At 36.0% G+C, this 17409-nt stretch overlaps 1 protein-coding gene across 12 annotated transcripts in view; it reads right to left on the reverse strand.

Annotated features, from left to right (window-relative positions):
- Positions 1-17409, reverse strand: part of DMD (dystrophin) — a 1160159-nt gene that overhangs the window by 228244 nt on the left and 914506 nt on the right. For all 12 annotated transcript variants that reach the window (XM_055801176.1, XM_055801179.1, XM_055801178.1 and 9 more), the window contains one exon: positions 17018-17207. In XM_055801176.1, coding sequence (XP_055657151.1) covers positions 17018-17207 — 190 coding nt within the window. The remainder of the gene's footprint in view (positions 1-17017; positions 17208-17409) is intronic.

Here is a 17409-nt window from a genome sequence, read left to right on the forward strand (position 1 = left end):
ACAAAAGCAGCATCACTTACTTTGATACAGAGGGCATATAGCATTGCTTCTTTTTAGTCCAAGTGGATGTGTATGGCTCTTAAAATAAGATTTCCTAAGTATAACACAAATTCAAACATTTCTGTCAAGAAAATATGATGTTGAAGATAGCCAAGCATAAACACATTATTTGTTTGGTTGTTCAGGTGTAAGTCAGCAAGAATAACAATCGTTTGGGAAAATGCAAATTTCTCTCTTCTACTTCCCTCATTTCCCAAAACACTCAAACCTAAAAAGGACTGGGAATTATGCAAACCATAAACTGCTACACTAACACCTTTTACAAGACAGTAGAAAAGACGTGGTGTGGGAGCACTGTGATTGCAAATTCTGGAAAGAGTTCAAGGTCTCCCAGTAGCATCTGTGGCACTGTGTATTTTCTCACCATTCTCTGCTGTGGACCAGTAATTCCTTCAGGCCTGTAGGAAGGCATGACTGAACCCAACATTTTGAAAAAAATTCTGAACATTTTATCTTCATGACTGTAAACATCACCAACAACATTCCAGAAGAAATGCTGTTTTATGTTCTAATAGGTCTATTCTTGAAATCAGCTTACTCAGTGACCAGACTGTATTGTAAATCCTATCCTACAAGTGTATCCTAGAATACGCTCTGGCAACTGACAGCCAAATGCAAATACTTTGTTCTAAAGCTAAATGTACAGGAAATTACAGACACATATACACACAAAGTGTATGTATCGTTTACAAAGATATATATGTACAGCAAGTTTATTATATCTCTGGCACACAGTGTCTAAAGAATTTTAAAAGACCTTTGAATTCATTGGTTCACAGCACTGAGGACCATATTAGCCCACTGTAACTAAATGTTTAATGTACACTTTCTAGACGATAATCTTAAATGCTTCATAAATTCACCTGTTTAATATATCAAACAACAGAAAGAAGGTAACACTTCTGTCATGCAGAGAAAAAATAAGAAATCACAAGACTACTGAATCATCTAGAAATGCCCTGGAAAATAACAATTTCTTGGGTCCTTTACTTCTCACTTCTAAATCAACATTCCCAAGGCATCTTGCCAATTTCAAAATAATGACAAGAAATCTCTGATAACAACTCTGAGGGGAAAAAAAAAAAGATATGCATAATGATATCATTGGCATTATTAAGACAAGCCACTCACTATTTTATTTTTTTGCATTTTTAAGACTTGTGTATTTTATCACTACTTTTTAAAAAAATATTTTTATAGATTATCCCTTGCATAACATTAAGTTTAAAAAGAGTCATTACCATTACCATAATTAAGTAAGGTTGTATTGATTTCCAAGACATCTGACTGTCAATGGTTTTAAATATTTTCAGTTCTATATTTTTATTGCTGATGGGTAAGACAGACAACATAGCAATTTCAGGGCCAGCTCCTGCCTGTAATACTTGCACTGTAAGGTATAACATCTCTTTAAATTAGTTTAAGGTCTAATCAGAAAGAGAACAGAAGAATAAAATTGGAACAATGCACAAACCAGGCTTGAAGCTAAATCAGATAATTGTAAAGGGATGGAACTGAGATACCACCTGAAGCAGAAGGAATGTTGTTAGCACCCCAGGCAAGAAAGAGCTATATAGAAAATGTCCTTTACTGGCCATATGAAGACCAAAATGCAAAGACCAGACCAAAATGCAACAGAAGATGCTCTTGTCAGGTAAAGCAAAGTGACAGATATTTTTCCAAGACAAACAATAACATCAGCATCGCTCTGGAAGTATAAAGAATTATTTTCTACCTATCTAGGCACCTTATAGACTCAAGGTAAAATACTCCACTGTGCTTACAGTCATCCTGCACCCTGTATGTAGCGTATCCTGCCTTCAAATTGCTGGCACTTCGAGCTGGTACATGTGGGGTATCAATGAAATTAAAACACATTTGCTTTTCACTTAATTACCACAACACTCAAGATGTGAGTGGCTTCAATTTCAGATAACTGTTTTACCCAAGACTCTCATAGAAATATAAATATTTAACTTTCAAAGGATCCAGCTTGTGCCTTTTTTTTTTTCTGTGCTTTTTTATTTTTAAGTTTTGAGCTGATCTGTTTTGCGTAATGTAACTGCAATAATATTGCCTCAGAGTTAACTCTGCAATAACTCACTCTTGGTACAGCAATAATTGAGTAAACAGAAGCTTCTACCAGAGGCATTCTTTTCCATTATTTATTGTAATATTTTTTTCATAATTTAATGAGAAACATTTCAAAAGCAACATTTTTATCCTTTCATGTTAAATTAATTTGCAGTGCTATAAGCCATAATGAAAACAGAAATCATCAGCAAAACAACATGTTAATAAAGACAGATTTCTAGAAAGTTTTTTAACTAAACTCATAAAATAATTTTTTCTATTTCTGTCAGGACTAGCTTGTCTCTATTTGGTCTCAAGTATCCAGACATACAGTGAAAATTATGTAACAACGAAAAAGCAGAAACTATATCAGAACAAAGAAATGGAAAAAAAAAAAAACAACCTTAAGCAAACCTGATTCACATTAGTGTATTTTATCCTAAATATCTGCCCCTGTCTACTATGGAAAACGCCGACCTCCAGTCTGGTGTTGTAAAGATCTTAGAAAAAAAAAAATCTAAAAAAAAAAAAAATCAAATTGGGTAAACCAGCCTCAAAAATGGTATAAAATAATATTAAAAAAACAAAACAAAACAAAAACCAACCAACCAACCCAGAGCTTCCTTTCCCTTTCCTCCATCTCACCTCAACACCTGGTTCAGAGTCTCTAAACTGAGCCAGATACAATAGGTGTTGATGAACTGTAAAATTCATTTTGTTGTCAAAAGGACTTGAGTCTCCCAGGATTAGATTTAGTGTAGGGGATTCATAGGTGTGAAAATAACTGCAGCAGCAAATTTACTCTAAGGGCAACATGTGGCATTTCTTCTTACATGTCCTGATCACAGAGCTGGATTAAAACTAGGTAATGATCCTGTTTTTACCTGAGACAACACGCAGCCCAGCAACACCTGGGTGTAAAACATGTAGGTTAGATACCTAACAGAAAACACAAGATAATGAAATAACAAGCTGTCAGGTAACAGCTCCCACTGTAGAAATAACATTCCTTGGCACAATTTTTCAGGCAGTGCTAACCCTCCATAGTATTTCATGTCCCACAAACTGAAGGCTACAATAAAATGGCTAATTTTATTTTTTAAAGCCAATCAACAAGCTGGGATTTAAACACTGTTGCAACTCTTTACTCAGAAGGTACGGACTTACAATACCACAGTTAAAAACAGGATATGATGTGTTGAGGTTAATGTACTGTTGTGTCTGTAATAGGTGTAACATAAGTGAGAACAGGTTTATTTCATAGCTTTGATCTGTGAGCTTCCAGCAGGTTTCCAGTTTCTGGGAAGAAAGGATTTGCCACTTCATTTGTAGGTCAGTGAAATACACTGATATAAACAGTACATAAAAATAGCAGGACAACTGTAACCTTTCCCCACAAAAGACTGAAGTTCAACAATGAAATTTAGTAACTCATTTTTTTAGGTTTTGTAATTAGTCCTTTAGGAAGTGCACCTTACTAATTTTTTTTTGCTGAAGTGTGGAGTAGTTTCAGAAAAAAAAGACATTAAAATTGTGTCCAACGCAGCAGATTGAGGTAGAAATTAAAATTAAATAGGTTTAATATAGTAGACAACATATGGTATTTCTGGAGATGATATGATTTATATCTGCTTAGTTACAAGTTAATTTTCACATTTTCTCCACTGGCAATGTTCCCCTAAAAAGCTGTAATACTTGATTTAGATACCAGATACCAGAAATTAAAAACTTGGTATCAAAAATAAGTCTCACAGTCTCTTTTGAGGGTTAATTCAGTTATTTCACATGAAATTATCAGTGTAAACTGACAGATATTTCTCACTGATACAACTTTGTCAATCAAGAGACTTCTAAGATGAAAAAAAATATGTAAAGTAAGAACACAAAAATGTTCATCTTCTGAACTGATTAACATGCATGCTTCTTGGTGCTCATGGCCTCTTTTGGTTTTGCATTATCTTTTCCATTATATAGACAGTACAGAATTGAAGCCATTAATTTTAAATAAGAGTCCAGATGCTTTCACTCTAAAAACGGTTGACACCTAAAAATCAGAATCTGACTTTTCCACCCCACTTCCACCCAGTATTCCAGTAAGGACAGGTGGCAGATACACAACAGACTGGTTACAGTAAATGTAAAGGCAGGCAAAACACTGAAGAGATGACATTACCCTATTTCTATAATCTCAGATTAGTATAATCTTACTGTCACTCAGTACATAATTTACACCTGGATACAAACAGCAGAGCTTGTGGCTGCTTGTATCAGTGAACACAAGACATCCTGCTAACTTCACCTACTGAAAATTCAAATGACAACGTTATTAAAAAAAAAAAAAAAAAAGTACCCGACAAAGTGAACAGGTTATCTGAAACTGTATAATCCTAAAACCAGATAAGAATAGATATGAAGAATAATAGAATATATATATATAAATACTTGTAACAGAAAGAATCTATATAATAGAATTTCTGTGAGCCTACATCTGATTTCCAGTGTCATAGGCTCTGTCACTCAATCTCATGCAAAGCAGCTCAATACTGCTATTTTAGGGTACTTGGTAGATATCGTGACATCAAATGATTTCCACACACAGAAAAATATACATAAAATCAGAGAACTGACAACACAAAAATAGAAATCATAAACCCTAGAAAGAGTACTAATGAACATTTAAGTAGTTATTTGTTTTCAGTACAATATTCAACCTCTTCAAATGCAATTATTATACTAACAATTTCAGAGAAGATAAGACCAAATCTAGTTAACTTTACTGAGACAAAAAAGTAGCAAAACTATGATAAGTAACCATAATTAAAGCCTGACTTTCCAAAATTCCTTAACAACATGTATTTTACCAAAAAGGGAAATCCTGAACATCAGTTTACATTCTCCTGAAATAAACTACAGCACTGCCACAATGGAGGACAAAGGTCTTCCTCCAAAAAGTTTAATATTGGCAGTGATAACAGGTGGTGAACCCACTGTAATTGTTACTAAGCAGATTGAGCTAATACCTCTGTACTACTACTCACTCTAGTAAAAAATGTATTTCTTTTCATATGGGGGATAAATGACAGTTTATGTGGTGACAATCAAAGCACTGAAATCAGGCACCCAAGTGAAACCATGCAAAATGAAATGGTATCCAAGGAAAATTAATGATTCAAATGAAAAATGTGGTGCAAAAGGATAAATACACATGTAGAACTTTGTACTGACAGAAGAGGTTCAATTTCTCCTCAGAAGCTGGAAGAAATAAAGTCTAAAACTTCTAACAGAAAATGAAATGGGGCACTCGTTCAGAGATGAGATAGACAAAGTTATTCTTGTCAAACATGCTGTCAGTTTAGGTAGTGGGATTTGTTATGCTGCAGTATAGAACTGCTGCACAGTGCATAATACTGAATAGCTAGTGTGAAAATGTGTAAATTCACATGCAGAAAGCCAGTGCTGTGGCAGCTATGTACTCATAAAAAAGCAGTTTGCAGCATGTCTTAGAAGACAACCCTTTTTCTCAGTAGTCTCAAAACCTTTGACAAAACAAGTAGAATTTGTCTCTGAAAAGCATCTGTGATTTTATTTTATTCTTTATTTGTATTCTTTGTAGGTCATTGCCTTCTTACATATTCAGGAAGATATCTGTTCTAAGCCAAAACTAATACTTTTCCTCAGTTATGCACTATATAATTAATCCTTTTTATATTAACATGTTAATAATCACAATACAAGCATTTTTCTTTTTACCTGCCTTGGGAAAATACACATCAGTTTCAGTAACAAAAAATTATGTGCACTTCAGCCATGTGTTTTGAATAGCCTGGTATGAGAAACAGCTGCAAAAGGCACAGGTACCCATTCAAACTCATCAGTAGAATATATTAAAAGCTACTACCACTGGGTTATTGCAAACAGTTTTATGGATTATTCACTTTTCAAATAAAACTGCTGTAAACAACACACAGTAAATGGAAGAACTAAATGGCAGAATAGACTGTATGGGTAAATACAGATGATCACAGGAAGATCAAATGGCAGAAGTCTTCAAAGTTTTGGTAACTACACAGTCTCATTCCTATCATTTCAAGTTGATGGGGTACAGTGAAACATGGCATATGCTTAGTAAGATTGTGAAAGAGCCCATCCATCCACTTATTTGGATGTGGGAGATCCTATTTTAGGAAAGTCTACACAAACAGGAATGAAACATCCTAGAGAAATGATGTCAGGAGAAAATGTAGGAATTGGAACCTATTCAAGAATAATGGCAAACCATCTTATCCATTCTATCCCATTTCCATTTGTGATTTAATAATCTTACTTAATACAAAACCACCTCACATTTAATGCTACAAAAGCTTTTCCTATCTAATCTGCATTTGAAAAATCTGTGTTTGAAGCTGGTAGGGTTTGAATGCTGATCTGCAAGTGAAAACAGGACCATCCTTCTGCTGTGCTGGATAAACTTTTTAAAACAAAAAACTTAAGCAAGTGAGCATATGCTATGGTATTTTGTACATTTGACAAATGGGGTTTTTCTTCTACCTTGACTATGAGAACAAATGCAAGTGAGAAATCAAAGGAATAAACGCATTTTATTCTTGTTTGCAAACACCCACATATAAGTTATATTTCTGACAATTGAGAACTCTTTATGTTCCTGAGAATAAGTTTCCAGAATACTTACTCTAGTAACTATGTACTAGATCACTTAATAAAATAAGCCTTCTAAAAGAAAATTAGCATTGATTAGGGGTTTGGTCTAAATGCAGAAACAGGAATGGCAGAAACAGAATACATCATTAATGTGTCCACTCTTAGATAAAATGCAGCACCAATAAATTTTCTGGTTTTATGATACAGATTTTCCAAACTAAACTAATTGAAACAAAATATTTGATAAAAAGTAGCAACGTCTATGTATCGATTTTATTGCCGATTTCCTGACCATATCTTTTTGCTATCCAGATAAGAACAGCTGTGGCATTGCCTTCCCCGTTGAGAATCAGCATCTAAAGCTTCCTGTGATTGTATTCAGCTTTCCATTAAAAGAGCAATATGCAGTAACTCTACACAGCTGCTCAATTTCCCAGCTTTTCGTCTCTTCTGCTATTCCTCCCTGCACTGAAAGCCTCCTGTTTCCCTTTTTTTATATCCTTACCTACATCAAACCACATCATCTTATGGACGTGACACTGAAATTGCCATTGTTATTCAAATGGAGCAAAATCACAGTCTCGAAAGATAGCAGGAATACTAGTATATCAATGTTATTTTTATTCTCTGCGGTCTCTTCTCCTCACTTCATCTTTTTACTAACCACTTTTCTTCCTCACTCAGCTAAACATGTTACTCAGGAACACTTGGGAGATTCTTATGAAATTTTCTGAAGAAATAACAAGAAAGTTTTCAGTTTCTTACCTTCTTGAATTAAAGCTTTTCCATTAGTATATTTAAGTAAAAATTAATTAGGCTATAGAATGACTGACTATATAACCAGCAATTATGTGATCAGATCAGAGATCACAAAAATCACAGAACAATCAAGGCAGGAAGGCATTTCTGGAAATAACCTGATCCAAGCCTCCTGCTCAGAGCAGGCCACATCCAGGTTTGAAGATGTCCAGTAACGGAGATGCCAGAGGCTCTGTAACTGTATAGACAGTCAGTTTCATGCTCTGACCACCCTCACGGTATGTTTTTCTTCTTATGATAATCTGGAACTTCCTGTGTTCCAGCTTCTGCCCACTGCCTCTCGTCCTGTCACTGAGCACTACTGAGAAAAACCTGGCTCCATCTTCTCTGTGCACTCCCTGTCAGATATTTACACATATTTATAGGGTCCCCCTGAACCTTCTCTTCTCCAGGCTAAACAGTGTCAGCTTTTAGCCTCTCCTCAAATGAAAGATACTCTAAACCCTTGATCACATTTGTTGCCCTTTGTTGGACTTGCTCTGGGTGAGTCTGTGTCTCTCTCATACTGAGGAGCCCAGCGCTCCAGATGAGTCTTACCAGGGCTGAGCACAGGGCAAGGATTACCTCCCTCAGTCTGCTGGCAACACTTTACCCAACGCACCCCAGGGTGCTGTTGGCTGCTTTTGCCACAAATCTGCCAGATTACAGTTTAAGGACAACATTAAATCAGCCCAAGGAAGATGAAGAAAAATTTCCTAGCATTGGCTGGGTCAGCAGGAACTTTGCTCTGATAGAAAACATCCAGATTCAAGCATTTGATCTCAGCTGGAGTGGTTGCAAACCATGATGCAGTCACTGGCTATAAGGAAGTTTTCCTCTCCAGTCAGGAATTCCACACCTGCCAAAACTGCAACGGCAGGTTCATAGAGGTTTCATTGGGTCATTTTGGCACTTACTGTCAACAACAATGAAACATTATTCCCCTCCCTCATGACCACCAATCACAATTGTGAAAAATTCTTGTCCATGTGTTTTCAAAGTAATATTATTCAATATTCAAAAAATCCACATGGAAACTTTTCAGTCTGAGATAATATCTTGCCTGGTCTCAGATTAGGCTGTAATAGTATTTGTGTTAAAACTTAGATTTTGGAATTTTTATTCTCTTATTCAATGGAGTAAGATGGCTCTGACAGTTGTTATTCCATATCAGGTACTATGAAATAAATCTTATTTCAGAAATGGTAACAAATTAAAGGCAAATCTGGAGGATTAAATGTAAAAAAGTTGCTGAGGGAAGGAGATTATATTTATTTTTTAAGCTTTCAGGTAAAAATTTCAAGCAGGAGTGAGACAGTGTTTCAGAACAGAGATCAAAAGTACTAGAAAATTAATTACTAATACGTATTTTTTTAGTAAATTCAATTGAACTGAAAAAGGATATTTCAGACAGTTTCTCTTCCCTGTTATTCAGATTCTTCATCTAATCCATATATCATGTCACAAAATTAACTCTTCTGGGAAATTATATATAAATTATGTTTGAAACAAAGTTGAAAATAATTTTATTCTCTCAAGGAACCTATACTGCTAAATAATTGAGTCAGGAATATGTATATATGTCAGCTTCCTACTACTGAAAAAAACCCCAGCTGCTTAGACATCTTAAAACCCAAAAGGACACTTCTGAAGTATTGATGGGAATAGAAGAGTGCCTTGTCTCCTGTTCCTTGCTTTAGAAAAAAAAAACCAACAATGCTGTAAGAAAATATGGGTAGTGCCTATACTATGCATTCTTAGGTATAACTTAAGGACCTGAGTATTTTTCATATTATTAGCAGCAAAACTCCTGTATCCAGTGGAAAACTACATAGGTTAAGTGAGCATGAAGGTGATAATAACAATGACTTTGGCATGAAATATGTAACAAATTTAGCAACTGTGCTTCATTTATCAAATGCCGTCATACTTCCAGTTATTAAACATTCTGTAGTTATTGTTTTACTAGGTGTCATATGAAGTACTCTTTGTCAAATTTCAGTGGAAAAAAACTTGTGATTAAATTAATCTATAAGTGTAATATTAAATGATTGTGTTCATAAAATAACAGGATAAATCCACACTAGCTTCAAAATGATACCTAATATTACATAAGCTGTATAAAATGTCACATACAATCATTGCTAAAAAGACAAACCAGCGGAGTAAATCATAGCATTGTTTAGGTTGTTTTTGATCCTAAAGTTTAGGACCTTAAGATAGTCAGCTCCAACTGTTAACCTAGCATTGCCAAGTGCACCGCGAAACCATGTCCCTAAACGCCACATCTACAGGTTTGTTAAATACCTCCAGGGATGGTGACTCAAGCACTTCCCTAAGCAGCCTATTCCAGTGTTTGATAACACTTTCGGTGAAGAAATTCTTCCTAAGATCCAATTTAAACCATCACTGCCACAAACTGAGTCCATTTCCTCTTCTCCCAAGTAACAAGCGATAGGACAAGACACCAACATCCACCTCACTACAACCTCCTTTCAGGCGGGTGTAGAGAGCAATAAGGTCCCCCCTGAGACTCCTTTTCTCCAAGCTAAACAAGCCCAGTTCCCTCAGCTGCTCCTCATAAGACTTGTGCTCCAGACCCTTCACCAGCTTCACTGCCCTTCTCTGGACATGCTCCAGCACATCAGTGTCTGTCTTGCAGCGAGGGGCCCAAACCTGAACACTGTGTTTGAGGTGCGGCCTCACCAGTGCCCAGTACAGGGGGACAATCACTTCCCTAGTCCTGCTGGCCAGACTATTTCTGATACAAGCCAGGATGCTATTTCCTCTTGGCTTATGGGGCTTCGTTTTGCTTCCCATCTCTGTCATGCAACTCAGGGGGCTGGGTACCAACAGCTTTTTTTTTCATTTTTTTTTTTAAATATTACCAACAGGTAATAATAAAACCCAACAGCTGGCCTTATTATTAAAGTCTGATGCAAAGAAGGCATTAAGTACCTCAGCCTTTTCCTCATCCTTGGTCACTGTGCTTCCCCTCACATGCAATATGGATGGAGATTCTCCTTGGCCCTCCTTTAGTTGCTGATGTATTTATAGAAACAGCTTTTACAGCAGTCACAGTCTGTACAGTCACTGTCAGTTACAGCAGCAGTCACATTAAATTCTGCTTGGGCTTTGGCCCTTCTAATTTTCTCTCTGTATAACCTCACGACATCCTTGTTGTCCCCCCTGAGCTGCCTCTTCCTTTTTTCAAAGGTGGTAAACTCTCCTTTTCTCCCTGAGTTCCAGCCCAAGCTCCCTGTTCAGCCAGGCTAGTGATCTTCCCTGCCAGCTTGTCTTTCAGCACATGGAAAGGCCTGCTCCTGCACCTTGAAGTTTCCCTTCTTGAAGAATGTCCAGCCTTCCTGGACACCTCTGCCCTTCAGGACTGCCTCTCAAGGGACTCCATTAACCAAGCTCCTAAACAGGCCAAAGTCTGTCCTCCAGAAGTCCAAGGTGGCAGTTCTGCTGGCCCCCTTCCTTACTGCTCTGAGAACTGAAGTCTATCATTTTGTGACCGCTGTGCCCAGGACAGCCTCCAACCAGCACATCACCCACAAGTCCTTCTGTGTTCACAAACAACAGATCAAGTGGCTGCCTTCCCTACTTGGCTCAGTCACTGGTTGTCAGGAAGTTGTCTTCTACAGACTCCAGGAACCTCCTGGACTGTTTCACCTCCACTGTACTGTATTTCCAGCAGGCATCTGGTAAGTTGAAGTCCCCCACAAGAACAAGGGCTAGTGACTGTGAGACTTCTCCCAGCTGCTTATAGAATATTTTTTTCTACCTCTTCATCCTGGTTGGGTGGTCTGTAACAGACTCCCACCATGATAATCTGCTTTGTTGGCCTTCCCCCAGGTTCTTACCCATGAACACTCAACCCTATTGCCACCATCATCAAGCTCTTTGTGCTTGACCAATAAAAACTCTCCCTAATACACAGAGCTACCCCATCACCTCTCCTTCCTTGCCTATCCCTTCTGAAGAGTTTATAGCCATCCATTGCAGCACTGCAGTTGTGCAAGTCATCCCACCGTGTTTCCATGGTGGCAAATATTTCATAGTTTTCCTGCTGCACAATGATTTCCAGCTCCTCCTGTTTATTGCCCATGCTGCGTGCATTGGTGTAGATGCTCTTGGGTGGAATATTGATCCTGCCACCTTTTTGGCAGGAGAAGCCCTAATTCCTATGTGACTGTTCTTGGGTGCTTCCATGGTTTCTAACACATCAATAATCCTTGCGCCTTTGCTGCTGCATGGATCTCCATCCCCTATGTCCACTGAGACAGAAGACTGAAAGAGCCTGCTAACACATCATTCCTCAAGCATTGGTGTGATGTCCCCAGGTTTACCTCTAGCAAGCCGCATTCTATCCCTTTCCCCTTTCAAATCTCATTCAAAGCCCTTTCAATGAGCCCTGCAAACTCCTGTGAAAAGTTCCTTTCCGCCCCCCCCCCCCCCCGAACAGCTGTACCCTGCCTGTTGCCAGCACACCTGCTGTCTTGCAAACCAGGTCATGATTATAATTAACACAGATGAGAGTTCATATCACTTGAAGTACAAAAGCAGAAAGTAAAGTTAATTATTTTCATCTCTCTCATATGGTTACTTATCAAACGAGACCTCATGGGGACACATGATGTATTTCAATTAGACAATAAAAAGCAACCCATAATGACACAGCTCCTTGGAGTAACTGGTTTGTATCCCTGAAAATTCTCCAGAAAGCATTCTAGCTGTGTGAATCACCTCAACTATTACATTGTTGTCAGTTCAGACAAATGATGCATGCAAATACACACTTATATAAAAAAATAGCATGTTTGTAATTCAATGGTTTAACATAATTATATCATCAGGTGATTAGATTGTGCAGTTATGTAAGTCTCACCCTTCTCCTCTTGCTACTGAACGAACTACTAAGTACTGGGGGAAGATTAATCTTTATTAGTGACATTTGCGCTAATGGTTTCTGAACAAAAACAAAAGAAATGCCTAAAAGTGTGAGATTTTCCTAGACAAGCAACTTCTGCTATATAAACCACTTTCTGCACAGCAGGACATTGTTTTCCTAGTTGTTAAAAAAAAGAAAGAAATATTCAAGCTTGAGAACATAAAGTAGAAAACTGCTGGATCACTAAAGGTGAGAGAAAAAATTTTAATGACAAGGAGATAAAGCTACTACTGGATTCAGAAATTCAGTTTTTTCATTATTTGTGTAGAGAATTCCTTATCAAAACACTGCTTTATACTTATTGCCTAAAAATAGCAGATTAGAACACTGTCATAACATTTTAGGACTCCTAATGACTTATCACATTATCCAAGTCCATGCAACTGCATAAAGAACAAGACAGAGACAGCAGTTCTAAACTAGTATGTCATATTTAACCTTAACTTCTATGAATTCCATAAACCTAACTAGTTGAAGTTTCTTTCAAAAGACTCATGAGACAGTGATCTTTAAATGGAAGTTACCATTTTGTTTTACCTCCTAGGATCTGGATTCAGCGTGGTTGTTAACAGAAAAAAACCCACCCAACTAACTTTCATGTGGAAAAAAAAAATCTTGCAAAAACTGTAATCCTGGCTGAAAGCATTAAGAATCTTTTCTATGCTGGAGGAGGTCTTGTGGCTATACTACATATAATGAATGTTAAAAAAACATATTAAATACATAGATCGTGTTTGAATGTGTCTGGTTTTATGCATGTATCCGAAGAAACTTGCTATAGAAATTGTACAAGTTACTGCCTGATGTCATAGGGTAAAGTGGGGTAAAGTGCATTTATGGCTGACAGTACCGAGTGGAAAAAAAGGTTACACTGTTTATAGTTTATGGAGCTGATGATACGGATTAGTGAGCAATAACACCTTTCCACAAAGTACATAAATGCATATTTCTGAGACTTCAGTGACTTAAGACTCCTTTTTCTTTGAATTTTTTATATGCATAAGCTGTGTTTAAACAGTCACACTTTTGACTTCCTTTTCATCCTTATGCAGAGGGAGTTGTGAGAAGAAACTCTTACAAGCAGGGTTTGAAGACAGAAGAATCAATTCAGCAATAATTGAGGAACAGATGAAAAGCCATACTCTCTTTTCTGAACATTCAACTAAAATAAATAAAAATGTTTTATTGGCAAAATTGTGTTTTAAGAAATAAAATTCCTTAATATTTGCTCCATTATCCAGTTTTGCAGCAACATAGATGGACAATATTTGCATCACAACTGGGAAACAGTACCTATTTGGACAGAAAGCTTTTACAATGAAGACTACTGATATGAAGCACTATGTTATGGCTATTGCAAATATTACCTATTCTAATGAATTAATTCATTTTACAGCTAAGCACTCTTGGACTATTATATAAATATACCTTTTTTTGCTTTTGAATAATTTCCTTATATCATTCAGATTATTTATTTTTTAATGAAATGAAAAGTTATCTGTAAGAACCAGAGAATAATATTTGACTTCGTGAACTGTAGAAGAGTTCATAAACATGGTTATGTTTTTTTCATTATAGCTGGCCTCAGTGCCAGGAAAGGATGAAGGACATATCTAACTTGCAAGTATATCTGTATCCATAGCCTCCGCTAATTTATTCCCATACTTTGTTTCCAACTGACTTTTACTGGCATTGTGCATTCTCTTTATAAGAAATCCACATACACATAATATGTATCAGGTACTACTGGAGTAAAAGAAGCTTATATAAATTTTGTGTTTTCATTTGCACATACAAACCTGCAGTAGTAGTGAATTGCTACAAAAGCACCATTTATCATTTGAAAGTAATTCAAAGTCTCCATAAAACCTGTGGTCAGTATAACAGCTCCACACATATTAACAAATTGTATTACTGAGTAAAGAAATACACAGCTTGGTTCAAATAATTTACAGTTTAACTTGCCTGAACCTAAAAATTTTACTGAAATCTCTATTCTAATTAGAGAACTGACAACATAATGCTTCAATTACTAAGAACAAACACTACTAAAAAGATATATCCTTTTAAATTAGCAGTTAATGGCTATGTCTCAAGTCAGTGATAACTTAACGAAAAGTAAGAAGATGCAAATCTTGAATGGCCACTTTACTGTAGTTTTTAAAAAATACAGGAATAAAAAAAAGGTCTTTCCCAATTATGATTTCTAGAAGAAGCCCCATTTTGTTTACTTAAGCAGAACTTTCCTTTTTCTAGTAGAAATAATGAAAATTTTTTTCTACTTGGGGAAGTAAAAAAAAAAAAAAAAAAAAAAAAAAGCTTCTACCAGGTTTTACAAAGATATTCATCAGATTCCCTTCAGGACAAGCACATTTGAAAATCCACTTGTGCTTGTTGTATTATGAGATTTCTTTTTGAGGTTTAAAAATAGCATAAAGGAGCTGACAAACAGTGATGGACCCAGGAAGAAAACCAATTTGATTACATAGAGACAGATCAGCATGCAAATGAAAAAAACCCACAACAAACCACACTATTAAAATATTTCTTCCTGCCATCATCAACTCTAAGTGGTTTAAAATTATCATACTGTTGTCGGACAGGTATGTCTGAACCTTTTGGGAGAGAAAGACAATATAACAACCACTTTTTTTTGCCTCTGCATACTGTTTCTTTTTAATATATAAGAATAATTTCTCTTGTACAGCCGAGATTAATGTATGGAATATTGTTTGCTTTTTGGAAGTGAAACGAATAGTCTACAACAGTTTTTACCCTTCCTGCCTTAGAAGATTTGATGTTTAAATACCATATACCTGGAAAGAAGAATCGAAAATTTAATCTTACATCTCAATTGAAGTGCAGAAAAATCTTTAGAACAAAGCTTACAGTTCAAAGCAATTGTTCACATGATGAATATTTTTATGTACTTCATTAATTATTTACAGAAGGAAGGACTTGTATGCATTTATTTTCCCTTCCATCTATAGCTCTGGATAGTTCTTATGTGTAAATTACAAAAGAAAATCCCAAGATGCTAGCTGAAACAGTAAGCACATCTACAAAGCTCCATTACAGTTAAAAAAAAAGCATTTGACCTAAATTTGTGGTTGTATCTATTTTGCCAAATAGTCAATTCTTCAAAGATCACATCAAAAGTAACTTCTGCAAATACTTGGTAATTCAATTGTTTTAGCACCATTACAATCAAAAACCTAATCTAGAAAATTTAAAAGGATAGCCTAGTTTGAAAATTAACTACTCAAAGAACTATCTTCCATTCAAATCTTTCTCCAGGACCACGCAACTGAATTGAGAAACACATGAGCACTACATTATTACAAAATAAAATTAGCATAAAGACAGATCACTGTTAAAAACATGATTCAGACTTCATTTTTATCCAGTGCAACAACTGTAGATTTCGGAGCACAATGTAACAGTATGTAGCTGTTTTTCAGTAAATAGTTAAAACCACATATTAATACAATTCTGCCAAAAGAAATATTTCCATACAATGTACTTACACAACATAATCACTTATAACTAAAACTTTTTACAGTATGTTTTTAATAATAAAATAAGGCATAGAGCTTCTAATGCCTGGAATTTCCAGTTTTGAACTTTCTGTCAATGTGACAGTCAGGTACGATCAAGGAATATTGAAGTAATGATCCTGCCTTCCAGACAGCCAAACAACCTCACATTTAAAAAATCTAAAGACCTCACTCAGACTCTCAGTAACCGTAGTGAAAAAAACCACAATGAAAGTATAACAACATATTTCAATAGCACCATCTCAATTAATTGTTTTTTCTTTCTCCTCCAGATTCTCCAGAACACCAAATACAACATTCTCTCTTTTTAAGATATCTTTTTTCCAGAGAAAAACAGAAATCTGAAAACTGTCCAGCCATTAATTATTAAAATTTTAATCATTACCTCTTTTTATCATCACAACAGAACATGTTGACAATAATCAACCAAATACCAAATTAACATTTTTTCATGTATTTGGAAACAATGGAGAAAAACTAATTCATTTAAGCTATAGAGAAAAAAAACTGATGTAATTGATATAACTACTACAAATATCAGAAATGCTTAATAAACTCTAATGTATGTCTAGTGCTCAATTCAAGACTGTAGCTTGGAAGAGTAATTCATTTTTATGCAATTAAAATATATATATATATGAACTTCAATTTCAGCAAAGTTGCCTTTGTGCAAATTTTAAAGCTTTATGTCAAGACACTTTTGCAAATGTACCATGTGCTGAAAGTTATCAGACAGAATCATGGTATGACTCATGTCAGATCCCTGCAACAATTTTCAAAGCAACACTTAAAAATTAGTAGTAGAACTAGTTCTCTTTTTCAAAACAATTTTAGTTTTGTTCAGTAGCGGCACACTGGAAAATACCCCACCACTCTGGATACCTGACATGTCTCTAAACTGAAGTGCTTGACTTACTTGCCACTGTTTCATGAGCTCCCGAACTGTTCTGGCATCCTCTAGTGTTTTTTCTTTGCGTGTAGCATCCTGCAGGACATTTGCAGTCGTTTCAGCTTCTGTAAGCCAAGCAAGGAACTTTTCGAGATCCAGGTAGAATTGCTGCAACATTCTTAGGGCTGATTCCAGCGCAGCTTCACGCTCAGTAACCCTGCACAGGTAGAGAGTCAAATGCAGCATTCTTAGGAGGAAGAGAAATCTTAATAATTAAATGAAAGTATAACAAAGACACACTACATATTTTTCATGTACCAATCAAGGAAAGTTTGCAGATTAGCTACAGAACTGGCACTGTACATTTGGCAGGTAGGGTTCCTTTTTTATCTTTTCTTTTAAGAAGAAACTAGAATTCA

Source organism: Falco peregrinus, chromosome 4 (assembly GCF_023634155.1).
Source record: "Falco peregrinus isolate bFalPer1 chromosome 4, bFalPer1.pri, whole genome shotgun sequence".
Taxonomy (NCBI): domain Eukaryota; kingdom Metazoa; phylum Chordata; class Aves; order Falconiformes; family Falconidae; genus Falco; species Falco peregrinus.